At 44.2% G+C, this 26,269-nt stretch overlaps 1 protein-coding gene across 7 annotated transcripts in view; it reads left to right on the top strand.

Moving 5' to 3' along the window:
• AMPH (amphiphysin) overlaps positions 1-26,269 on the top strand; it is a 449,568-nt gene that overhangs the window by 22,138 nt on the left and 401,161 nt on the right. For 6 of the 7 annotated variants that reach the window (XM_070726278.1, XM_070726279.1, XM_070726284.1 and 3 more), the window contains exon 2: positions 22,586-22,666. In XM_070726278.1, the coding sequence (XP_070582379.1) occupies positions 22,586-22,666 (81 nt within the window). Of the gene's footprint in view, positions 1-22,585; positions 22,667-26,269 lie in introns of those variants that run through there. The other variant, XM_070726281.1, reaches the window with a different exon arrangement.

Genomic DNA, 26,269 nt, shown 5'->3' on the forward strand with positions numbered 1-26,269 from the left:
GGCTCGCCAACCCGGAAATGCGAGGCGAAGGACGGCGCTGGTCATCGGGCTCCCCCCCCGCAATACCCCCGTGTTTCCCCGAAAGTAAGACATATGTCTTACTTTCGGGATATGGCTTATATTAGCCAACCCCCCTGAAACCCCCCATAGGTCTTACAATCGGGGGGATCTTACTATCGGGGAAACACGGTAGGTGAGGTCTCCAGAACTGAACACAGTATTCCAAATGTGGTCTCCCCAGCACTTTATATAGCGGGATCATAATGTCCCTCTTCCTGCTTGTTATACCTCTAGCTATGCAGCCAAGCATCCTACTTGCTTTCCCTACAGCCTGACTGCACTGTTCACCCATTTTGAGACTGTCAGAAATCACTACCCCTAAATCCTTTTCTTCTGAAGTTTTTGCTAACACAGAACTGCCAATACTATACTAAGATTGAGGATTCCTTTTCCCCAAGTGCATTATTTTATGTTTATGTATTTTATGTTATCTAGTAAAGCTAAATCATTTACCATATTACCCTATTGCATACTTTAGAGTCATCGCCAAATAGGCAAACCTTCCCTACCAAACCTTCCCATATGTCACTCACAAACATATTAAAAAGAATAGGACCCAGAACAGACCCTTGTGGCACACCGCTTGTAACCTGTCTCTGCTCAGAATACTCGCCATTAACAATAACTCTCTGATGTCTACGCTTCAGCCAGCTGCAAATCCATTGAACTATCCAGAGATTAAGTCCAATCTTCACTAATTTATCTATTAGCTCTTTATGTGGAACCGTATCAAAGGCTTTGCTGAAGTCCAGGTAGACAATATCCATGGCACCACCCTGATCCAACACCTTTGTGACATAGTCAAAGAAATCAATGAGATTAGTCTGACATGATTTGCCTTCAGTAAAGCCATGCTGATTTGGGTCCAATAAGTTATTGTTTTTTAGGTGCTGATTTATCCTCTTTTTGAGTAGAGTCTCCATCATTTTAACTACAACTGATGTCAAGCTAACTGGTCTGTAGTTACCAGCTGCTTCTCTACTGCCCTTCTTGTGGATAGGCACAACACTGGCCATTCTCCAATCCTCAGGAACATCTCCTGTTAACAGGGATTGGTTAAACAAATCAGTCAGGGGGGTAGCAATGACAGATCTGAGTTCTTTAAGAACTCTGGGGTGGATGCCATCTGGACCCATTGCCTTATTTATCTTTAATTGTTCAAGTTCTTCTAAGACATCGGCTTCTAAGACCTCTGGAGCTGAATCCGTACATCTGGAAGCAATACTATATCCCTCTATAGTATTATTTTGTAAGGTGTCTTTTGAGAAAACTGAACAGAAGTAGCTATTGAAATGGTCAGCGATCTCCTTATTCCCATTGATGCATGTATTATTCCCGGTACTTAGCTTCGTGATGCCGCAGTTTTTCTTCTTCCTATCACTAATATATCTGAAGAAGGTTTTATCCCCCTTCTTTACAGATTTGGCAATTTCTTCCTCTTTTGAGGCTTTAGCAGCATATATTATCTATTTTGCCTCCTTCTGTCACATTTTATACACCTCTCTATCAGCTATACTTCCAGACTCTTTATACCTCCTATAGGCAGCCTTTTTTTCATTGACTATAGCCCTTACATCATTGCTAAACCATAGCGGTTTCTTCTTCCTTTTACCTTTAGTTATTTGTCTTACATATAGTCCAGTAGCTTTTAAGATGACCTTTTTTAATACAGTCCACTGGGTGCTCGCTCCTGCCATTTTATCCCTCCCCTTTAATTTCTTATTTAAATATTCCCCCATTGCATTAAATTTGTTTTTCTGAAATCCAATACTTTGGTTGCAGTATAGGATTGCTCACAATCAGTTTTTACATCAAACCACAAACATAGATGGTCACTGCAATCTAAATTTTCTCCCACCTTGACCTCTGAAACCAAATTCCCATTCGTAAAAACTAAATCTAGAATATTCTCCCCTCTAGTTGGTGTCTTAACCAGCTGTGCCAGAGCTGCTCCTGTAAAGGCCTCTACTATATTCTTACTTTTACATGTAAGGGCACTGGGGATATTCCAGTCAACATCAGGCATGTTGAAATCACACATATCTCCTTTATGGGGAAGGTTGTTGAGAAGGTGGTGGTGCTCCAGCTCCAGCGGTCCTTGGAAGAAGCCGATTATCTAGGTCCTCAACAGTCAGGATTCAGGCCCGGCTACAGCACGGAAACTGCTTTGGTCGTGCTGATGGATGATCTCTGGTGGGAATCTGGGGGGAACCAACTCCCCCCAGATATCAGAGTTGCCCCCACCCTCCTAGCCTTTCGTAAGCTCCTTAAAACCCACCTCTGTCGTCAGGCATGGGGGAATTGACATTTTCCCTCCCCCTAGGCTTATAAAATTTATGCATGGTATGCTAGTATGTATGATTGGTTTCTAAATTTGGGTTTTTTAAATTAACTTAAATATTAGATTTGTTTACATTAATTATTATTGCTGTGAGCTGCCCCGAGTCTGCGGAGAGGGGCGGCATACAAATCTGATTAATAAAATAAATAATAATAATAATATCTTCCTTCACTGCCATTTGGGTAATTTCATCCACTATCTTGTTGTCATACTCCTCAGATTGTCCTGGAGGCCTATAGATCCCCCCAATTCTAATGACAGAACCTTCTTTATTTTGCATGCAATCCAGAGAGTCTCCAGATCTTTACATGTATTTTGAATTAGTGTTGTTTTTAAACTTTCTTTAACATAAATGACTACTCCACCTCCCCTTCTCTCTATTCTATCCTTCCTATACAGTATATATCCTGGTATGTATATTTCCCATTCATTAGAATCCTTAAACCATGTCTCAGTTATGGCAACCAGATCCAAATTATCTCTAGATATTATGGCCATTAACTCACAGAGCTTGTTGCTCAATCTTCGAGCATTCGTGCACCTTACCCGCATTGTTTTCATTATTAGTTTGCCCCTTATTATCAACAACTACATCTATTTTATTTGCAGCTCCCTTTTCATAAGCTTCCAAAAACTGATTTATCCTCATTGGTCGGGGACAGAAATCATCCACATCAGTTACATCTCTGTCCCCTTTACCTAGTTTAAATGCCTGTCCAAAAAAGTTTTGAACTCCTCACCGAGCACCTGGGTACCTCTGTATGATGGATGCAAACCATCCCTCTTAAACAACTCGCTATTAGACCACCTACTGACATCATGACTTACATAGCCAAAACCTTCAGCTTTACACCACTGCCTTAACCACACATTAAACTCTCTGATACAAGTTGTTTTATCCTCCTGGCCACAAACCGTTGTCCTAAGCCAATTAATAAAATAATTACTTTTAAAAATATGTCTTAAAAAGCTAGTCATTTAAAAATGAACAATAACATCCATGCTGTCACATTCAATACATTTTAGTGACCCCAGGCCTGCCGATATAGGTGTGTTTTCAAGTTCTTACGGAAGGCAAGGATGGTGGGGGCAGTGCGAATCTCTGGGGGGAGTTGACTCCAGAGGGTCGGGGCTCCGACAGAGAAGGCTCTTCCCCTAGGACCCGCCAAACGACATTCTTTAGTTGACGGGACCTGGAGAAGGCCAGCTCTGTGGAACCTGACTGGACGCTGGGATTCATGCGGCAGAAGGCGGTCCCGCAGGTAACATGCGCATCCTACATGGGACTTGTAGCTTCATTTTGTTCGTTGGTGTTGTATCCACTGATCCTCCCCCACCTTCCAGCAAAGCGGGAAGGGGAAGAAACATTCACGGGATACCTATGGAAGCCAAGCTGTTAGCCAAACCTTTAGCTGGACTCAGCAGCAAAAGCAGCTGGGTAAGTGTTTTCTTTTATCTTCCAAACCTGCCCCTCTTACTCTCAGCAGGTGGCCTTGCATTTAAGACACAGCACCAGGAGAAGGAACTTTTTGGCTGCACACTGAACATAAGAAACATTTCTCCCCTTTTGCTTCAAGAGGCATGTGATGAAAGTCATTTCTGGCAGAGTTTGAAAGAGAGAAAGATTTCTTGGTGCAGTGAGCAGCCAAAAGTTTGCTTGGGGGGTTGGGGAGGAGAAGGTGTGGTCATCCACCAAGGCAACATGGCATTTTTCTGCTCCTGCAGGAAATTGCCAAACCCCCACTGTCTGGGGGGAGCTGATTATTTTGAATCAGCCCAGAACCTCCCTGAAGGGGATGGGGAAGAAGAGGACCTGGTCTGGTGCCTGTTTGGAGGTTTTTGCACACCCCACAGGCATCGTCCAAGAGCCTCCACCAGCACTGGAGTGGAAGCAGTTCGCTGCCTTTAGCCTTGGAAGACTGCGAACGGAAAATGGGACTGATTAATTGCAGAGAATTATTGACTATGACCTGCACTTTTGCCTGAGGAGAGATTTTTTTAAAAGAACTGTGTTTTGATAAAGGAACTTTCTGACTAATTGGGGTAAGCTGCTAAATTGAAACCAGAACTTTTTAACTCGCAAATTAAGGAGAATAAGGAAGCGATTCTAAAACCCGTTTGGATAAAATTTGGATGGTTTGAGCTTTGAAATTGGATTTAAAAGATTAAAAAGAACTTTAAAAGAACTTTAAAAGAACTCTTAAATAGTTAAATGGAATCATTTTGGTTTCAATGATCTTTAATTGCTGTTTAATAACGAATTGGTGGATCTATCTGTTGGTCAAAGCTTATGAGAACTTTTTTTTTTTTTTGAGAATTTGTTATTTAAGCAGTGGCCTCGGGAAAGAGAATCTATGTTTATGTTTGTTTATGTTTATTTAGATTTGTATGCCGCCCCTCTCCACAGACTCGGGGCGGCTCACAACAAAGTGAAAAAAACAATTTACAACAAATCTAAATTTCTACTAAAAACATTTAAAAAACCCCATTTTCTAAACACACATACATACACACATACCATTCATAAATTGTATATGCCCGGGGGAGATGTTTCAATTCCCCCATGCCTGACGACACAGGTGGGTCTTAAGGAGCTTACGAAAGGCAAGGAGAGTAGGGGCAGTTCTAATCTCCAGGGGGAGTTGGTTCCAGAGGGCCGGGGCCGCCACAGAGAAGGCTCTTCCCCTGGGGCCCGCCACCCGACATTGTTTAGTTGACGGGACCCGGAGAAGGCCCACTCTGTGGGACCTAATCGGTCACTGGGATTCGTGCGGCAGCAGGCGGTCTCGGAGATATTCTGGTCCAGTGCCATGAAGGGCTTTAAAGGTCATAACCAACACTTTGAATTGTGACCGGAAGTTGATCGGCAACCAATGCAGACTGCGGAGTGTTGGTGAAACATGGGCATACCTAGGTAGGCCCATGACTGCCCTCGCAGCTGCATTCTGCACGATCTGAAGTTTCCGAACACTTTTCAAAGGTAGCCCCATGTAGAGAGCATTACAGTAGTCGAACCTCGAGGTGATGAGGGCATGAGTGACTGTGAGCAGTGAGTCCCGGTCCAGATAGGGCCGCAACTGGTGCACCAGGCGAACCTGGGCAAACGCCCCCCTCGCCACAGCTGAAAGATGGTTCTCTAATGTGAGCTGTGGATCGAGGATTATTGAGATTTTTTCTGCAAAGGAGGGCTTGCAAAACCTTGTGGCAGCCTGAACTTTGTTTAAACTGCAAAATGTAACTAGGCTGCTGGGAAGAGCTTGTAACATCTGGAGATACGACATCTGAGAAAATAGAAATGGAAATTCAAGAGATAAGAGAATTATGTAAAAAATTATTTGATGACCTCAGAGAATTGAGAGGAATGATGAATGGATTTTTTTCAAGCTACTAAGGATCTTACCATTGAAGCTAATTGAAGTGAATCCACGGAGAGGGGCGGCATACAAATCCAATAAATGAATGAATGAATGAATAAATAAATAAATAATAGAAAATTACACTATATGGCAGAATTAAAGGAGACATTTGAAGACGGAAATATTATAATTATGGATTTGCAAACAATAAATGAATTAAGCAATTATAAAAATGAAATTCTACTAGTTAGTGGACATGATATTAAATATTTTGATTATCAAATTTTGAGTTATGATATAACAATTTTTTTAAAGAATTCCCTGGATATGGAAAGGGAAGATGATCACAGATTTTATTATGAGCACATTGAGACAAGCACAAATATAAATGGGGAAAGATGTGGTCAAAAGCACTGGAATTCCCATAATAAAAGAAGAGTTAAAAATAAAATTGATCAGTTGGGTTTAGTAAGTAAGCAAAGGAGACAGAATAAAAAATGAAAGAGAAGGAAATGGGGATTTAAAATCACTAGTGTAAATTTGGATTCATACAAGAGATTTAGGATTATGAGAAGAGTTGCGATTATGAAAATGGTTGGTTAGATTTAGATTAATTTCTAATTATTAGCTTCTATTAGATGTCTTATTTAGGATTTGATGTGTGGATTTTATGGAAATTTTAGGTTTATTAACTATATTAAAATAGGTTTAACTGGTCTTCAATTTCAGGACCCCAATTAGCGGGGTTTTCTCCAAATTCAGACTACAGCAGAAGGAGTTGTCAGGGAATCCAGTTTGAACCTATATAAGTTTTTCTTTATTCATGGGCTATGATAAAGTAAAAACAAAGTACCTGAGATTTCTTCCCCCCCCCCCCCAAATTGCAATACAAATATGAAGTTCCTTTAATTCCTTTAGAGGAGATTAAACATTTTTAAAAAATATATGCAAATGTTGTTAAGATATTACTGCTAGTTATATAATCTAGCAGTGATATATTATAATCTATATAGATTATAAAATGAGAAAATCATTTTTGCAAAATGAGAAAATCTTATTATCCTCTGAATAACCTATAAATATCTCTAAAGGAATTCAAAACTGATAGAATATTTTAAAATACTTTGAAAATTTGATAACAGTTTGAGTCAAATCTTCTTTGAATGAAATAATTTATTCAGTATATACAATTATCTAACAGTTACTGTGAGATATTAGGCATTGTTAATGTGATAAGCAATAGTAAAATAAAAGAAAGGTAGAAAACATATTTTTATGTAAGATTGTAGGCAGCAGAGATGGTTACTTCCCAAAATATAAAAAATTGCAAGATAGCTCTGCATTTTTAAAAACATAGACAGTATAAAGGTACTCTAATACAGTGATACTTCGCCTTATGAATGCCTCCTCATACGAACTTTTTGAGATATGAACCGGGCGTTCAGGATTTTTTTGCCTCTTCTCACCAACCATTTTCGTTTTACGAACCCTCACATCTCTCCCGGCTGCTGCTGCTGCGAGCAGCGGCCAAAACAAGCGATTTTAAGTTTGCAGGCTCTGATAAACCTAAGGGAGCTGGGGCCAGGCTTTGCCGTACAGGGTCTTCACCCCCCCCAATCCCTTCTGCTAGAAAACAGAGTGTCCAAGGAGCTGTCCACAGCCGCCCCAGGGTGGCGGGTTGATAAAGAAAGTCTAGCAAAGCCCTTGGGAGGCAGCGAAAGAGGGGGTGGGGGAGAAGCCAGGCTTACAACATCCTTTGAAGGCAATGGGGAGGGATGGGAGTCCCTTACAGTCAGTGTGGTGCGGAGCATCCCATTGCAGCATCTCCCGTGCCAGAGTCCTCCCAGAATGGGCCTCGATCCCGAGTTGCCTGCTTGCACAGCTGCCAGTAGTTTCCCTTCAAGGAGAGAACGTGCAATTCACCTTGCCCCCCCCCCCCCGTGGTCACTTCTGCTGCAGCAGCCAAAAGAGAGTGGTGCCCATGGAGTCCTTAGGCGGCTGTGCCTCCAGAGCTGCTGCCTGCCCAAAGCGCCCGGCAGGTGACTCAAGCTGGTGACTACCATTGGTGCTTGGCTCTACTGCCAAAGACTTGAGAGGGAGGGAGCCTCCTTTTCTCTCCTCCCCATGGTGTGGCGGTGGCATTTGGCAGGTTACCCGGCATTTTTACCGGCCGGGAAACAGGCAAGGTGAATTTGCAGACAGGTCCTTCCTTTCCAAGGACTCGGCAAAACCCTTTAGCTTCGCCAAGGCTTTCTCCCTCCGGGATGGGTTAGCCAAACCTGCCCATTGGCAGTGCCGCTTCACTCTCAGCCAACACCTTGCTTTTCCCTTGGGGCGAGCAGGGTAGCGACACCCAGCTTGGCCACCTTGGCCGGACGGGATGGCCGGCCGGCTGCCGCTGCTGCCACTCCTCAGCCACTCACTTCCTCAGGCTCCATAGCCACTTGCAGCAGAACCCTCTGTGCTCTCCCAGTATGCGGTAGTGGCGGCTCCTTTTGGCTTGCTTGTCAGTCGGCAGTCCCATCGGCAGTTCCAAAGCCCCTTTTGTCGAGAGCGCATTGGGGGCACGGTCCGGCTGACATCCCCACCCACCCACTCTTAGCGCCACCCCCGGCCCGCCTTGCGAGCGCACTCCTCACCGAAGGGAGGTAGGGAGGTTGGGAAGAGGCGCAGCCAGGCCAGCCGAGGGGGAGGAGAAAGGCAGGCAGGACCTGAAGCCAGAGCCGCGCCTCCTCCTCCTCCTCCTCTTTCTCCGCTGCCTCCCAGTTGAAGAGCCTTCCCAAGCTCAGAAAGGGTGCCAGGCGCAGCTCCTGTGCAGGGCTCGAGCACGCCACCCCCAGGACAAGATGACATCCAGGCGGCGGTGCGGAGGCTGGGAGAATCGGGTGATTGGAAGCGGACCTTCTCAGAAGCGAGAAGAGGAGGAGGAGCCGGTGGGAGTGGAGGAAGGCGAATGCCGTGGAGCTGTTGGCCGGTCGGGGGGGGGGCTGGATGGGAGGCGAGAGACGGGAGGAGGAGGAGTGGGGGAAGGAGAAGGGTCTCAGCAGCCGGCCAGTAGGACTGGGAGGAAGAGGAAAACTTGCCCTGAGGAATTTCAAGCACGCACGGGCTCTGGCACTGAGAAACAGGAGGGAGCCGAACACACTGAACCGCTTTTCTTTTTTAAAAAGTCGCTGGGCTGAATTCACACACATGCATGCACATACATGCACACATACACACATACATACAAACACACATCCCTCAAACTGAAAGTAAAGGAATACACATGACAACAAATCTCTCTCCTCCCTTAACATCCACCTCCCCTCCCTCGGTCTGTTGGAACGTGCCATGGCCGAAGTGGGAAGGAACAACGGGCAGAACATACAGTACCCATTGGGGGTTTGGGGAAGGAGGGAGGGGAACTCAGGATCGTGCCAGAAAAACTGGGGAAGGAAACAATTTATATAAAGGTCACTCACCATTCTTGCAATAGCTAAAGGGAGCCATTGGAGAGGTATGGGCCGGGAATTATTATAAAGGGATAGCCAGGACACAACACAAAAAGCCAAGGAAAACTTTTTAACACACTCAAATCTACAGAAATTTCGCAAGAGAATTTCACAGCTATGGCTGTTGCCACCTTGAGCCACCTGCAGGGTGCCATGGGCAGGCAGCAGCTCTGGAGGTACAGCCACCTAAGGACTCCATGGGCACTGCTCTCATTTGGCTGCCTCAGCAGAAGCGACTGCAGGGGGGGCAGGTGAATCATGTGCTCTCTCCCTGAAAGGAAACTACTGGCAGCTGTCACTTAAAGTTGTTCACAAGAAGGAAAAAAGGAGACAATGAGGCTGCCTCGCATTTTCGTAAATCCCAGTGCATCGACCAGGCTGCCTAGGACGCTTCCAGTTGCGAGCAGAGCAGAGACAGACACCTTCTGCTCATTTCTCCAGCTCTCCCGAGTAAAGGTCCTTGGCTCTTTCTCCCTCCCCATCCCAAGTGGCAGCCCTCCCATGGTGGCGGCGGCATTCGGCAGGCTACCTGTTTTTTTTACCCAGACTGTACAGGTACGGGGCTGGAGAGGCGAGGAGTCATGGGAAGCTGTGGTTTGAGTTGGGCCGCTTTAGGTTTCCAAATTGGACTGTTGAATCATTGTCCTTATGCTTAAAAGCCAGGTAGCCTGTCCAGGTCTGTCCAGTTGGCACAGAAAGAATATTCTTTGTTGTGCTTTTTTGATGACTTTTTGATGTTAGGTGTCCATTTTAGGTTATGAGATATGATAGAACCTAGAAATTTGAAGGTCTATATTGTCGATACCGTGTTGTCTAGTATTGTAAGAGGTGGTAGTATGGGATGGTTTAAGACACCATACTGTAACCTAATTACAAATAATTATTCCAGGTCCCTAGAAAGAACTTCATAAGTAGCTATAAATGCCAAATCCAATCTTGGAAAATACTTGCTAGGTGGATAAAAATGCCAGTCCAGTCTAAAAAATTGCTGCAGACTCTGAAAACTGAGAACATTATAAAAACAACAGAAACAAAGGCAGAATATAAGGAAAAACAGCTGGACAAAAAATTAAATAGATGGAAAATCAAAGCTTTGCATATACAACACTTTAAAAACATTGAAGGAAAATGTGATGACAACTTTACATGGACATGGCTTAAGACGGGAATCATCAAGAAAGAAACAGAAGGATGAATACTTGCTGCTCAAGAACAAAGTTGAAACTGTTTCACAATTAATATGTGAATACAACAAAATTGCACAAACCTATTACAAAGACATGACTGACTTCTTAAATTAATTCACTGGTCATTATGTAAAACATTTGGCTTTACATATTACATATTTTATGCTCCCATGAAAATGGAAAAAGTTACTGAAAATAAGACCATGAAGATCTTGTGGGACTTGAATACAGATGGATTGTCATTTGGAATACAACATAGCAGACATCATAGTTGCCAAGGGCTGAAACATATAGTTTATTGCTATCACTACCAGGAGATGCCAGAGTTGAAGAAAAAGACCTGGAAAATATTGTGACCTGACCATTGAAACTACAAGGCTATGGATGAAACATGTATCCATGATACCCAACATGATTGATACTCAGAGTGGCTCACAACATATAAAATAGAAAGTACACAATATTTTAAATCCAATTAACTAATTCAAAATCTATGCCCCACCAAAAAACCATAATCTATACCCCACCAAAAGGCCACTCCAAGTCTTCGGAGAGGGGCGGCATACAAAGCTAATTATTATTAATAATAATAATAATAATAATAATAATAATAATAATAATAATAATAAAACAATCATTCCATTCATTCCCCATTCTCTCAACAAATTCATTGGCCGGGGGCAAGATCTAATGGCCCCAGTCCTGGCGGCATAAGTGAGTCTTCAGACTGTTATGGAAGGCAAGGAGGGTGGGGGCAGTACAAATCTCCAGGGGGAGCTGGCCTCCACAGAGAAGGTTCTTTCCCTAAGCCCCACCAAATGCCATTTTCTAGTTGACGGGACCTGGAGAAGGCCGGCTCTCTGGGATATGACCGGTCGCTAGGACTCTTATGGCAGAAGGCGGTCTTGGAGGTATTCTGGTCCCATGCCATGTAGGGCTTTATAGGTCATAACCAACACTTTGAATTGTGTTTGGAAAATGATTGGCAGCCAATGCAGACTGCGGAGTGTTGTAGAGATGTGCACATGTCTGGGCAAGCCCATCACTGCTCACGCGGTGACATTTTTCACAATTTTTAGTTTCTGAACACTTTTCAAAGGTAGCCCCATGTAGAGACCATTGCCGTAGTCGAACCTCGAGGTGATAAAGGCATGAGTGACTGTGAACAGAGACTCCCTGTCTAGGTAGGGCCACAACTGGTGCACCAGGCAGACCTGGGCAAACCCACCCCTCGCCACAGCCAAAAGATGATATTCTAATGTCAGCTGTGCATCAAGGAGGATGCCCAAGTTGTGGACCCCCTCTGGGTTGGTCAAAAGTCTCCCCCGGGTGATGGATGGACAGATGGAATTGTCCTTGGGAGGCAAAACCCACAGCCACTCCGTCTTATCAGGGTTGAGTTTGAATCTGTTGACACCCATCCAGACGCCAACAGCCTCCAGGCATCGGCACATCACTTCCACTGCTTCACTGAGTGGTCATAGGGTGGAGATGTATAACTAGGTGTCATCAGCATACTGATGACAACTCACCCTGTGCCCTCAGATGATCTCATCCAGCGGTTTCATATAGATATTAAACATCAGGAGGGAGAGGACTGAGGAACTCCACAAGGGAGACACGTAGGAGTTGACCTCTGACCCCCCCACTAACACCAACTGCAACTGACTGGAGAGGTAGGAGGAAAACCACCATAGAACAGTGCCTCCCACTCCCAACCCCTCCAGTCGGCGCAGAAGGATACCATGGTCGATGGTATTGAAAGCCGCTGAGAGGTCAAGGAGCACCAGGACAGATAAACCCCTATCCTGGGCCCTGCACAGATCATCCATAGCACAACCAAAGCAGTTTTTGTGCTGTAGCCGGGCCTGAATACTGACTGTTGAGGGCCTAGATAATTGCCCTCCTCCATTGACTGTTGGAGCTGGAGCAACATAATCTTCTCAACAACCTTCCCCAAACCAGGAAGGACATGGGTCCAGTAAGCAGGTGGCGGAACTCACAGCTCCAATGGCCTTGTCTTCTTCATCTGATGGCCTTGTCTACTTCATCAGGTGTTACCAGGTCAAACTGCCGCCAAATAGATGGACTAGGATGAGCCCGTCACCTCGACTGACTCATTGTCAGCCAACATTGCATTCAGTCAAGAGCCTCCGTCGCAGCCATGTTATTGTTATTTATTAGACTTGTATGCTGCCCTTCTCCAAAGATTTGGGGTGTATTCCAGGCTGCAGCAAGAGACTCCGACGATATGTGTACAAGAGAATCCAGCAAAGCCCCAAGCGTCCTCTGAAAGCCCTCTGGGTCCATCAGACATCTGGGGCGGAACATCCTAATCAGTTCCACCTCCCTCCAGGGGAGGATTGGAGCCTAAAAATCCAACCATAGCAGAAAATGATCTGACCATGATAAAGACAAGATATCTAAGCCTTTTAGTTTCAGATCATTATTCAACTGCTCTGAGAGGAATACCGTATCTGTAGTGTGTCCCCCTTCATGAGTCGGGCCCTGAACTACTTGGATCAGGTTCATGTTTGCCATGGTGGCCATAAACTCCAGCGCCAGCCCAGAGGATTCACCAAGTGATGGCAGATTAAAATCCCCCAAGACAATAAGTCTGGGGAATTCCACCGCTAGCCCAGCCACCTCCTCGAGTAGCACAGGCAGGGCTGTTGACATACAGCTGGGAGGCAGGTACCTCTTTCTAGCAAAACTGGGATATTCTGGCCCAGAGAAGGGATCCTCCACTCCTTTTGCCTCCAGGCCACCATTCGTCCCAAACATTCTATCATTCCAAACATATCAATTCATCTGTCCCTAGAATTAGCCTTGATATAATTAAAAATTAATTAAAATTACAATAATAAAAATATATATTCAATAAAACCAGCCCTGTCTCTTTCTTCTAGTATTAAAATAAGCCATGCATTCCCTTCTAAACAATACACACACAACCTCTCTCCATTCTCACCTTTCCCCACTTAATAAACAAAAATTATCCCCAATAAAATTACAGTATTAAATTAATTAAAAAACAGGTCCAGATGAGAAAAGATATACTGTCCAGTCTAGCCCAGTCCTACTAGGGATTGTTCTCCTACAGCTGGAGAATGGTAAAATTTTAAGTAAGATAACAACTTAACAGCCTTCCTAATAAGGTCCATTTGTGGGAAGAGAGTGGCCCAAACAAATGTTATCATGGGCATATCATAATTTATGAGTCCCTCCTTGCTCCTTCCTCTAGTCCGGTGGTGACAAGTTCCAATATTACAGTTCAAAAGTAGCCAAACAGAAAACGCTGACATGCTGGTAAAGTCCTTGTCCTTGTCAGCCATTTTCATTTTCTGACAGGAATGGAACCACAGTTCACAGCTTTCTCGCCAATGCTGGTTCTTGCTAGCTGCTCACGTTCGGAAATCTCAGCAATGTTGGTCACCTTTGACTCCCTCAGGGGCATCTGCTCACACTCCTTTCTGACTGGGTGGTTCACCCCCTCTCCCATCAATTCACCCAATTTACTCGGGCCCACCAACAGCTCTCACCTGCTGGGTTCTCGAAAAGTGTTTTCTCAGGCAGCCGGGGGGGGGGGGGGCTGAAAAAGTTAGTTAGTTGATATGGCAACACCAGAAGACAACAGAATAGAAGAAAAGGAACTAATAGAAGAAAAGGCAACTAAATACAAACACCTGCAAATAGAAATATAATGATTATGACAAAAGAAAACAAAGGTTTTAATTAATTAAAATTAATTAATTAAACAAAGGTTTTAATTAAGGTGCCTATTAATAGGCACCTTGGATGTAATCCCAACTGAACTGGAACACAAGTTAAACGCTATTGACATTAACAAATTAATAATCAGTCAATTGCAAAAAGTGACTTTAATCAGAACAGCTTACATTCTGCAACAACAGTACCTTTAATACCACCAAACATCTACATCTGCCTATTCCCAGTCGATAGATGAATAAAAATGCCAGATTATGTCTAAATGTTTGACTGATTGTGCAACTAACCATAATAATAATATCAGATAATAGATAATAGAGGACAAAGAATTGGATAAGATCACAAAATATCAAGATCTTAACATCAAAATTAAAAGAGTAAGACATGAACTAACTGTGGTCCAAATAGTTATAGGAACAACGGGTGCTATATTGGCAGCCACACTTAAATTTTTTTAAAAAACAATATTATTTATTTGGTATATATACATTTAAAAAGATGTTTTCTCAATCATTGCACCATTGCATTTGATCATTATTATGTCTACATTTAAGGACATACACAAGAAAAGAAAAACAGAAAAAAAATGAAGGAGAAAAACATAGACATAATGAAAACAAACTACAGTGATACCTGGTCTTATGAACCCCTCGTCATGCAAACTTTTCAAGATACGAACCCGGGGTTTAAGATTTTTTTGCCTCTTCTTCCGAACTATTTTCACCTTACGAACCTGCTGCCGCTGCTGGGATGCCCTGCTTCTGGACTTCCGTTGCCAGGCGAAGGCTCCCCTCATTGAGAAACCCCACCTCCAGACCTTCTGTTGCCAGTGAAGCGCCATTTTCATGCTGGTGGGATTCCCCTGAGGCTCCCCTCCATGGGAAACCCCACCTCCAGACTTCCACGTTTTTGCGATGCTGCAGGGGAATCGCAGCATTGCAAAAACGTGCGCTTCGCTTGCAATGGAAGTCCAGAGGTGGGGTTTCCCAGCGAGGGAAGCCTCAGTGAAATTGCAGCATTGCCTCCGGACTTCTGTTGACAGGTAAAGGCTCCCCTTGTTGGGAAACCCCACCTCTGGACCTCCCATTGCCAAAGAAGTGCCCATTTTTGCGCTGCTGGGATTCCCCTGCAGCATCGCAAAAATGTGGAAATCTGGAGGTGGGGTTTCCCATGGAGAGGAGCCTCAGGGGAATCCCACCAGTGCGAAAATGGACACTTCGGCTGGCAAAAGGGGTGAATTTTGGGCTTGCACGCATTAATCTCTTTTCCATTGATTCCTATGGGAAACATTGTTTCATCTTACGAACTTTTCACCTTACCAACCTCATCCTGGAACCAATTAAGTTCGTAAGACAAGGTATCACTCTATATGTAATCTCTTTGACAGCTTAATCTTTATTTTAAAATTATTTTACGGTGCACAATACCAACTATTACTATTAGTTTTTTTCTGTCGGATCACCCTGGTGTACAGTGATACTTCTTACGAACGCCTCTTCATACGGACTTCAAGATATGAATCCAGTGTTTAATATTTGTTTGCCTCTTCTTAAGAACCATTTTCACCTTATGAACCCAAGGCCAGGTGCATAGGTTCTCTCACTGCACGTGCACTCTCTTACTGCCGCAGGGATTTCCCCTGCCTTGTGACTGCTACCGCTGAGATTTTCCATTTGCTTGCTGCCCCTGCTGGGATTTCCTGCCTCCTTTCGCTTGCACCAGCAGTCCCGAGGTGGGGAATCCTGGCTATAACAAGGACCCGTGCTTCGGCCTCAGACATGGCTCCCTGGCTCTCACTCCATGCTGGTGGTTGCTGCCGAAATGGAGGACAAAAAAGTTTTCCTTCACTGTGGCATTTCAGCTGGTACCCCCAGTCTGCACCCCACTGTATCTTGGGCAGGCGGTGGCAGCTGGCCCGGCCCGGTGGAAAACAAATGCTGAAGCCATCTGGAGTGGGCTGTCTTCGGGGGGGATTCTTGAGGGGGGGATGCTTGAGACCATCCTTGCAAAGATGCTGCCAGGAAGAAGGAAGGGGAATTGGTCCCAAATCCTCGTGTGCACTGCAGCAAGGCAGCTCTGCCTGGCTGGGCTACTGCTCCTCCCCCTGGAGCTCCCAACGTGGCAGGAGAGCAAGTGAGCGAGCAAGAGACAAGCTGTGGTGTCCTTGTAGTGGGCAGGAGAGAGAGAGAGAAATGAGCCTTCTCCAGCGGTCTTTGGGAGCTCCGGTGGGAGGAGCAGTAGCCTGGCCGGGCAGAGCTGCCCCGCTGCAGCGCGCATGAGAATTCGGGACCAACTCCTCTTCCTTCAAGTGGCCGAAGGAGGCTCGTTTCTCTCTCTTGCTCACTCTCCTGCCCGCTACAAGGACATCGCGGGGAGAAAGTCCTGACGCCGTGCCTCCCTGTCTTTGCAGCTGGTAGGAGAGCAAGTGAGTGAGCAAGCGAGATGAGCAGCGGTGTCCTTGTAGCAGGCAGGAGAGCGAGAGAGAGAGAGAGAAACTAGCCTTCGGCCGCCCGAAGGAAAAGGAGTTGGTCCCGAATTCTCGGGTGCGCTGCAGCAGGGCAGACCTACCCGGCCAGGCTACTGCTCCTCCCACTGGAGCTCCCAACAACCGCTGGAGAAGGCTCATTTCTCTCTCTCTTGCTCTCCTGCCTTCTACAAGGGGGGTGGTGACTGGCAAGGCGGCTGGGTGGGAAGGTGGCAGTTCTGGGCTCTCCTGTCCATCCAGAAGCTGAAAGTTCCGCCCTTCCCCACACCCAGCTTTGGCCCCTCGCGGGCTTTTGGGCATTTGTGTTTGACTAAAGTTTGTGTTCAATAAACTTATTTTTTGCACAGATTTGTTCTGAGAACCTGTAATGTACATTTGGGTCAACTGCAGGGACATCTTTCTCTGCCTTTCCTTTTTCTGTGTAAGCTGAAGCCTCAAGCTGTTACTACTGGTCACAGTGGCCAGAGACCGATGGCACCACAGAGCGCATGGCCTTCCATCACACGGGATTACTGTGAAAAATGTGATGCCTGCGGCATATCGGATTGCTGGGTAAAATCTGGTTGGGTGGCTGCTGTTGCCTCCTCCTGCTAGTCTGCGTCCCTGTTCACCCTCCTGCAAATTTAATTTGTGTGGGCAAGCACAGGGCTGCGCTGTCTTCCGCGGCTCTATTTTTCTAAAAAATCGGAGTTTGGTTCGGGTTTGGGTTTTGGGTTCTGTGACGTCACCTGAATTTTTTTAAACGTTTGCCTGAATCCGCCGAACCCGAACTTCGTTGGGTTTGCCCATCACTAGTTGTCATCTCTCTTGAGATGCCTCCCTTTTAATCTTCACTTTTATTTTTCTAGGCAGGGAAAAGGCACTCTTGGAGATTCAAGAATGAGTCAGAGCTGTTTTATTTGATGATGCCTCAGTGCCCTAGGCCATGACATCTCATTCAAGGAGATCAAGGAGACTCCTTGATCTTGATCAAGGATATCTCATTCACGGAAATCAAGGAGACCACAACAATACAAGAGCACACAACAGATTTAAACTAAAATATTAAGTGCTCCAAACTTGACTGTAAAAAATATGATTTCAGTAACCGAGTTGTCAAAGCGTGGAACTCATTATCGGATTCCATAGTGTCATCCCCAAACCCCCAACACTTTACCCTTAGATTATCTATGGTTGACCTATCCAGATTCCTAAGACGTCAATAAGGGGCGAGTACAAGTGCACTAGAGTGCCTTCCGTCCCCTCTCCTATTACTCTCCTATATCTTCTATATTCTTCTATTCCTATATCTCTTCTATTCTTTCATTGATATGTTCTATTATTATATCTTCTTTTCTATTCTTTCTTAGATATATTTTACTATGAATATCTCCTCTATAACCTTCATCATGTATTTTTCTATGTGTGTGTATATATATATACCCACTAAAACCCTCATTGTTTATTGGACAAAATAAATAAATAAAATAAATCTAAGTCTTTGCCTTCAGATATCCTCTGTTGCAGAAGACATTATCTATGGATGTGTGTATTCATAGTTTGTGAATGCATGTGGGCAGACCAAATCAAACATAAAGATGTGCAATGTGCCTTTCTTTTGTCTCCTGCAGAATCCAGAAAACAAAAACTGACAAAATCATGTAACTTTCTTCACATTCTTGACTGCAGATGTGTGTGAGGGAGGGAGGGGTGTCACCTCTCCAATCTTCTCAAGAAAGCAGAACTCTTGAAACTGCAGTTGTTCAAAAAGGAGCTTTTATTGAAAGACTTGTGATAACAAAAGGTCTAGACAGAAACTCAATTTTCACACTTAAAAAACTGCAGTTTAAAGCAGTGTAAAGTTCTTCCCACTTTACAGCAATGCAGGAATCAGAAATTCACAATAAAGGAAACAGAAACAGACCTTCATATAGAAATCTATCCAAGCAGGAAATAGAAACAAAAAATTCATATAGAGATCCCTCTAATCTTTCCTTTCCCATCAGAATGCCAGCATCCCAATAGAAACATATGGGACTTGGGGGAAGGGGGGAGGGAGAGAGAAGTGTACATGTGGTGGTGTATATGTACAAACATGCACACAGTCTCTTTACTCACATCTTGCCTTTTTATATAGAAAAATCCCCTCAATCAAAACCAATTTCTTTACTTTCATTAAATCTCAGATAAATTCCCATTTTAAGACCAAGTTATCTATAGAAAGCTAGCACCTACCCCCCTCTCTTAGAAGAATGAAATATTCTATGAAATATTAAAAAGGCAGAATATTTCCCCTAAAAGAGAATCTCTCTCACTCTCTCCGACCCATGTGCTTGATTGCCTAGGACTTCAAACCATATGATCCTGTCCATCATTAAAATATCTTTCTAATCATCCATGTTTGCAGTGTCTTTCTTCCCACTTAATACTGAACCCAGATGAACATTTCTTAGAAACATAGAAGATTGACAGCAGAAAAAATTTCTTCCAACATTATCTAAAATTTGAAACGTAAGTCTTGTTAAATTCAAGACTTAATTGTCCTGGGTTTTTAAATATCACTATCTAGTCCTACCTCTTTCAGCTCTTTCTCTCTTCCACCTCTTTCTTTTCTTAAAAAGGAAAACAGCCAAGAAAGAACAGAGTGAAGGTGCATTCGTTAGAACTGTTGGGAAACGGTGGCTCTTTTATGACTTGCGGACTTCAACTCCCAGAATTTCTTAGCCAATCATGCTAGCTCAGGAATTCTGGGAATTGAAGCCCACTAGTCATAAAAGAGTCATCATACCCTACCCCTGGGTTAGAGTAAGAGTTTGCAGAACAAGCTTTAAATGCTCTTCTGTTTTAATGGAATTGTGGAGTTGTTCATTGTGTGTATAATTGAGTTCTGCCATCTAAGAAGTTCATGCTTCAATTTTGTCTGATTCATATGCAGCTGATCTTCACAGTATTCTATGAATAGCAGAGCTAAACTCTTCAATGTCTAAGGGGTCTGAAGCTTCTTTCTGGGAAAACATGTATATCCTATTTTGCACTTGTTTTAAATCCCATTCAATTTTATCTCAGCTTGTTCGTGAAGTGCTTCTATTGCCACTCTGTTGAAAATTCACCCACAGATGTTATGCCTAGCGTGGTCCTTTCAGCATATTTTTGAGCAATGCAAATATTTACCATTATTGATTTTGTACATATTTGTATGGCATTAAATATACTTGAAGCCTAACTTGGGTGATAAATACCAAAACTCAATTGTCAGTTCATGTTTAAGTTTAAGTTTAAGTTTAATCAGATTTGTATGCCGCCCCTCTCCGCGGACTCGGGGCGGCTCACAGCAATAGCAATACAATGTAAGACAAATCCAATATTTAAATTAATTTAAAAAACACCAAAAGTTAAAAAACCAATCATACACACTAGCGTACCATGCATAAATTTTAAAGCCTAGGGGGAAGGAACATGTCAATTCCCCCATGCCTGACGACAGAGGTGGGTTTTAAGGAGCTTACGAAAGGCTAGGAGGGTGGGGGCAACTCTGATATCTGGGGGGAGTTGGTTCCAAAGGGTCGGGGCCACCACAGAGAAGGCTCTTCCCCTGGGTCCCGCCAACCGACATTGTTTAGTTGACGGGACCCGGAGAAGGCCAACTCTGTGGGACCTAACTGGTCGCTGGGATTCGTGCGGCAGAAGGCGGTCCCAGAGATATTCTGGTCCAGTGCCATGAAGGGCTTTATAGGTCATAACCAACACTTTGAATTGTGACCGGAAACTGATCGGCAACCAATGCAGACTGCGGAGTGTTGGTGTGACATGGGCAAATTTAGGAAAGCCCATGATAGCTCTCGCAGCTGCATTCTGCACGATCTGAAGTTTCCGAACACTTTTCAAAGGTAGCCCCATGTAGAGAGCATTACAGTAGTCGAGCCTCGAGGTGATGAGGGCATGAGTGACTGTGAGCAGTGACTCCCGGTCCAAATAGGGCCGCAACTGGTGCACCAGGCGAACCTGGGCAAATGCCCCCCTCGCCACAGCTGAAAGATGTTTCTCTAATGTGAGCTGTGGATCGAGGAGGACGCCCAAGTTGCGAACCCTCTCTGAGGGGGTTAGTGACTCCCCCCCAGGGTGATGGACGGACAGATGGAATTGTCCTTGGGAGGCAAAACCCACAGCCACTCCGTCTTATCCGGGTTGAGCTTGAGTCTGTTGACACCCATCCAGACCCCAACAGCCTCCAGGCACCGGCACATCACTTCCACTGCTTCGCCGACTGGACAAGGGGTGGAGATGTAAAGCTAGGTATCATCTGCATACTGATGATACCTCACCCCATGCCCTTGGATGATCTCACCCAGCGGTTTCATGTAGATATTAAATAGTAGGGGGGAGAGGACCGACCCCTGAGGCACCCCACAAGGGAGTAACCTAGAGGTCGACCTCTGACCCCCCACTAACACCGACTGCGACCGACCAGAGAGGTAGAAGGAGAACTACTGAAGAACAGTGCCTCCCACTCCCAACCCCTCCGCCTCCCTGCGGGGGAGGATTGGAGCCTTGAAGTCAATCCATAGTTGAAGTCAATCTGCTGAATCTGAACGCGGAAGTTAGTGTTCCGGATTCAGCAGAGAGCTGCGAAGCGGCGCGTGTGTTTTAAAAGGTTGCAGCCGGCCTGGGGGGCTCGGGGGCTTCCCCCCGAGCCCCCCAGGCCGGCTGCCACGTTTTAAAACACGCGCGCTGCTTCGCAGCTGTCTGCTGAATCCGAACGCGGAAGTTAGCGTTCCGGATTCAGCAGAGAGCTGCGAAGCGGCGCGCGTGTTTTAAAAGGTTGCAGCCGGCCTGGGGGGCTTGCCAGCACCCCCCCGAGCCCCCCAGGCCGGCTGCAACCTTTTAAAACACGCGGGATACGAGCGCCAAGGAGCTGTCTCCTGAAGCCGAAAGCGGAAGTTAGCTCCTTGACGCTCGTATCCCGAATGTGAGCTCGGGAGGCGAACAAAAATGTTGCTCCCCTCCCAGCTCTTATCTCGAGTAGCTCGTAAGTAGAGCTGCTCGTATGTCGAGGTTCCACTGTATATTTTAGTCTTCAACACCCTAGCAGTTTATTATTCTGCCAGGTGTCTGTCTGTCTGTCTGTCTGTCTGTCTGTCTGTCTGTCTGTCTGTCTGTCTGTCTGTCTGTCTGTCTGTCTATCTATCTATCTATCTATCTATCTATCTATCTATCTATCTATCTATCTATTTGAGTTGAAAGGGACCTTGCAGGTCATCAAGTCCAACCCCCTGCTTAAGCAGGAAATCCTACAGCACCCCAGCAAAATGACAGTCCAATCTCCTCTTGAAAACATCCAAAGTTGGGGAGTTCACAACCTCTGCTGGCAGGCCATTCCACTGGTTGATCGCTCTGACTGTCAGGAAGTTCTTCCTTATTTCTAGGTTGAATCTCTCCTTGGTCAGCTTCCAACCGTTATTCCTCATCTGACCCTCTGGTGCCCTGGAAAACAGCGTGACCCCCTCCTCTCTGTGGCAACCCCTCAAGTACGTGTAGACTGCTATCATGTCCGCCCTGTGGTTGGTCAGCCAACTGTTTATCCATCTGCATGTGTTGTAGTCTACCCCATTTTTTCTAATTTGTGGATTAGGAGATTGTAATCTACTTTATGAAAAGCTTTGCTGAAGTCCAAGTATATGAGGTCAACTACATTGTGTTGGTCTACTGATTTGGTTATGGTGTTGAAAAATGATATGAGATTGGTGAATCAACACTTTGAATCAACACTTTCCTCTTGAATGTTTTTCAATAGTAGCTTCATAGCTACTATTGTATTAGTATTGTGATATAAACTGATGAGAAAAAAGATAGTAAGATATAAAATGAAGCAGCGATAATGTCAAATGTATAATAACTCCACTGATACTTAGTGAGACTTGCTCAAAGTAATGAGTTCTCCTGTTCTTCACTTACAGGTGCTTCAGAAACTAGGCAAAGCTGATGAAACAAAAGATGAACAGTTTGAAGAGTATGTTCAGAACTTCAAACGGCAAGAGGTAGGAATTTTTGTTGGTTTGATTATCATATTAATTCACTAGATCTTAACCCATAGGCTAACAAATACATTAACTAGAAATGTGTTTGTATGTAATTTATTCTATATTTAGGTGCTTAATGCTTTTCCTGGATCTCCTTTCAGGACAAAAACTATGACTATAACTGAGAAATAGAACAGAAAATACATTTAGTTTCAAATGTGGATGAAACCCTTATGTTTCAAAAGTTCTGTCAAAGCTTTAAGATCAACCACGATTTAGCAAAAAATTGCCTCAGATTCTATTAGTAAAGTGCTAAGGAAATCCTTTAGGCCAAATTATATCAAATAAATATAGATAATCTAGTGTAGAAATTCATATTTCTCTGGACTACATCCCAGTTTATTCATCCTCAAGCCAACTGGGAAGGTCACAAATGGGGATCACATGATCCTGTGATGCAGCAACTATTGTAAATACATGCCAGTTGCCAAACACATGAACTATGGTCATGTGACTGTGAGGATACTGCAATGATTGTAAGTATGAGAACCTATTATTATTCATATTTTTCAGTGCTGTTGCAACTTCAAATGATTGCTAAATGAAAGGCTGTAAATTGTGGACTACCTGTATTTCCCACTGTCTGCCTGTTTAGAATCATCTGCATTCAAGCAAAATCCTTTAGTGTGAATTTATATTAAAGCGTGAGTGTGAAATACAGTAATACTTTGTCTTATGAACTTAATTGGTTCCGGGACGAGATTCGTAAGGTGAAAAGTTCGTAAGATGAAACAATGTTTCCCATAGGAATCAATGGAAAAGCGAATAATGCGTGCAAGCCCAAAACTCACCCCTTTTGCCCATTACTGCTGGCATTAAGATCCTTGTTCAGGGGGGGTGGCAGCGGGGGGAGAGATTGCCGGCGCTGCTGCTTCTGAAAGGTAAACCGCTACCGCCGCCACTATCCTCTTGCAGGAGAGGCGGGGCAGGGCGTTCCCAAAGAGCTCGGAGAAAGCACTCCTGGGAGCGCTTTTCAGGCATTACTTTGTTTGTTTGGAAAATTATACTAGAGATAATGTGGATATTATGTTTCATATATTTATCTCATGCAGCCTTCTGTTGTCATTATTACGATTTACTGCACGCTCAGCCAGATGTCCAGACTGGATTTGGCATTTTTGTCTAGCTATCAATCCTTCCCAATGATTTTCACGTTTGATGATGTTAGAGATATTGTCAAAGAATCTAAGCTGTTACGAATAAAGCTATCTTTTACAATTGACCAGTGGTGAATTTGTTAGCACAAATTACCTGCCATCACATAGCCAATCAGATGTTCAGATTGGATTTGGCATTTTTGTCCCTCTTCTTCTCCTTCTCTTCCTCCTTCTCCTTCTTTCTCTTTCTCTTTCTCTTCCTCCTCCTATTCTTATTCTTATTTTTAATTTATTTGTCAAGTATGTATTGGTAGCATACAAAGATATAGCAATCTTTATGTACAGTATATGATACTAATAAGAGAGAAACATTAGGATAGGGGAAGGTAGGCACGCTGATGCACTTATGCATGCCCCTTACTGACCTCTTAGGAATCGGGTGAGGTCAGCTTGTGTTGGATAGTCTAAGGGTAAAGTTTTGGGGGTTAGGTGAGGATACTACAGAATCAGGTAGTGAGTTCCATGCATTAGCTACTCGGTTACTAAAGTCGTATTTCCTGCAGTTGAGTTTGGAGCAGTTAACTTAAATTTGTATCTGTTGTGTGCTCATGTGCTGTTGTGGTTGAAGCTGAAGTAGACATTGACAGGAAGGATGTTGTAGCAAATGATTTTATGGGCTATGCTTACGTCATGTTTAAGGCCACATAGTTCTAAGCTTTTTAAACCTAGGATTGTAAGTCTAGTTGCGTAGGGTATTATGTTGCAAGTGGAGGAGTGAAGGGCTCTTCTAGTAAAGTACCTGGAAATTTTCTAAAGTTTTGTTTGTTTGTTTGTTTGTTTATTGGATTTATATCCAATTAATATGTCCGAAATGCAGTGTGAGATTACCAGAGCAGAACCTACACAGGATTAGGTTAACAATTCTTGAAGCCTTTTTGGCAATGTTGTTGCAGTGGGCTTTGGCACATAGGTTATTTGATATGAGTATTCCAAAGTCTTTTACAGAGTGAGGGTTGTCGATAAGGTCTTGTTTATTCAGCTTGTATTTTGTATTTGGTGTTCTGATTCTTTTTGCCAATGTGTGGGACAGAACATTTTTTGGTTGAGATTTAGAGTTGTCAGATGTTTGACCATTCAGACACAAAGTCAAAGTCTTTTTGGAGAGTAGCTGTGTTATCGGTGGTGTTGAAAAGTTTTACATCATCGGTGAAGAGAATGCAGTTACTTGTAATGTGATCACAAAGGTCATTTATATAGAGTATGAAGAGTGTTGGTCCTAGTACACTGCCTTGGGGTATGTTGCTGTTAACCAAAACTGGATTACATATGGTGCTCCCTATTTTGACAACTTTTGTCTGTTTGATAGGAACACAGTTATCCAGCCATATAGTGATCCTGAGATGCCATAGGATTTGAATTTTAGAAGTAGTTTGTCATGAACCACTGAATTGAAAGCTTTACAAAAGTCAATGTAAATTGCATCCATTGATTTGCTCTGATCGAGATGTGTAGTCGTTATTATTATTATTATTATTATTATTATTATTATTATTATTATTATTATTATTATATGCCGCCCTTCTCCAAGGACTTGGGGCGGCTCACAAAATACAATACAATAACATGTGTACAAATCTTACAAATAGTTAAGAACTCTAAACTAAAAAACCCCTTAAATTTAATTAACTCAATCACATCCACACATAAAATTTAATGGTCAGAAAGAAGAGGGGGCATGATCTAACTGTTCCAGGCCTGGCGACATAGATGGGTCTTAAGGCTTTTGCGAAAGGCGAGGAGGGTGGGAGCAGTACGAATCTCTGGAGGGAGCTGAGTCCAGAGGGCAGGGGCTGCCACAGAGAAGGCTCCTCCTCTAGGTTGATGGGAATTGGAGAAGGCCAATTCTGTGGGACCTAATCGGCCGCTGGAATTTGTGCAGCAGAAGGCAGTCCCATAAGTAATCTGATCCGATGCCATGTAGGGCTTCATAGGTCATCACCAACACTTTGAATTGTGTCCGGAAATCAATTGGCATCCAACGCAGTCCACGGAGTGTTGTAGAAACATGGACGTGGCTGCATTCCGCACGACTCGAAGTTTCCGAACACTCTTCGGAGGTAGCCCCACGTAGAGAGCATTGCATGAGGTTAGCCCCATGTAGAGAGCGTTGAACCTCGAGGTGAGAAGGGCATGAGCGACTGAGCAGGGACTCCCTGTCCAGATAGGGCCGCAACTGGTGCATCAGGTGAACCTGGGCAAACGCCCCCCTCGCCACAGCCGAAAGATGGTGTTCTAAAGTCAAATGTGGATCAAGGAGGATGTCCAAGTTGCGGACCCTCTTTGAGGGGGTCAATGATTCCCCCCAGGGTAATGGGGGGATTTCCGGTTCCGGTGGGGCAGCAAGGAGGAGGTGAGGAACGGCTGCTCCCTGCGACAACGGGTGAAACATCTCGGATATAGGCAA

This window comes from Erythrolamprus reginae, chromosome Z (assembly GCF_031021105.1).
Source record: "Erythrolamprus reginae isolate rEryReg1 chromosome Z, rEryReg1.hap1, whole genome shotgun sequence".
Classification (NCBI taxonomy): Eukaryota; Metazoa; Chordata; class Lepidosauria; order Squamata; family Dipsadidae; genus Erythrolamprus; species Erythrolamprus reginae.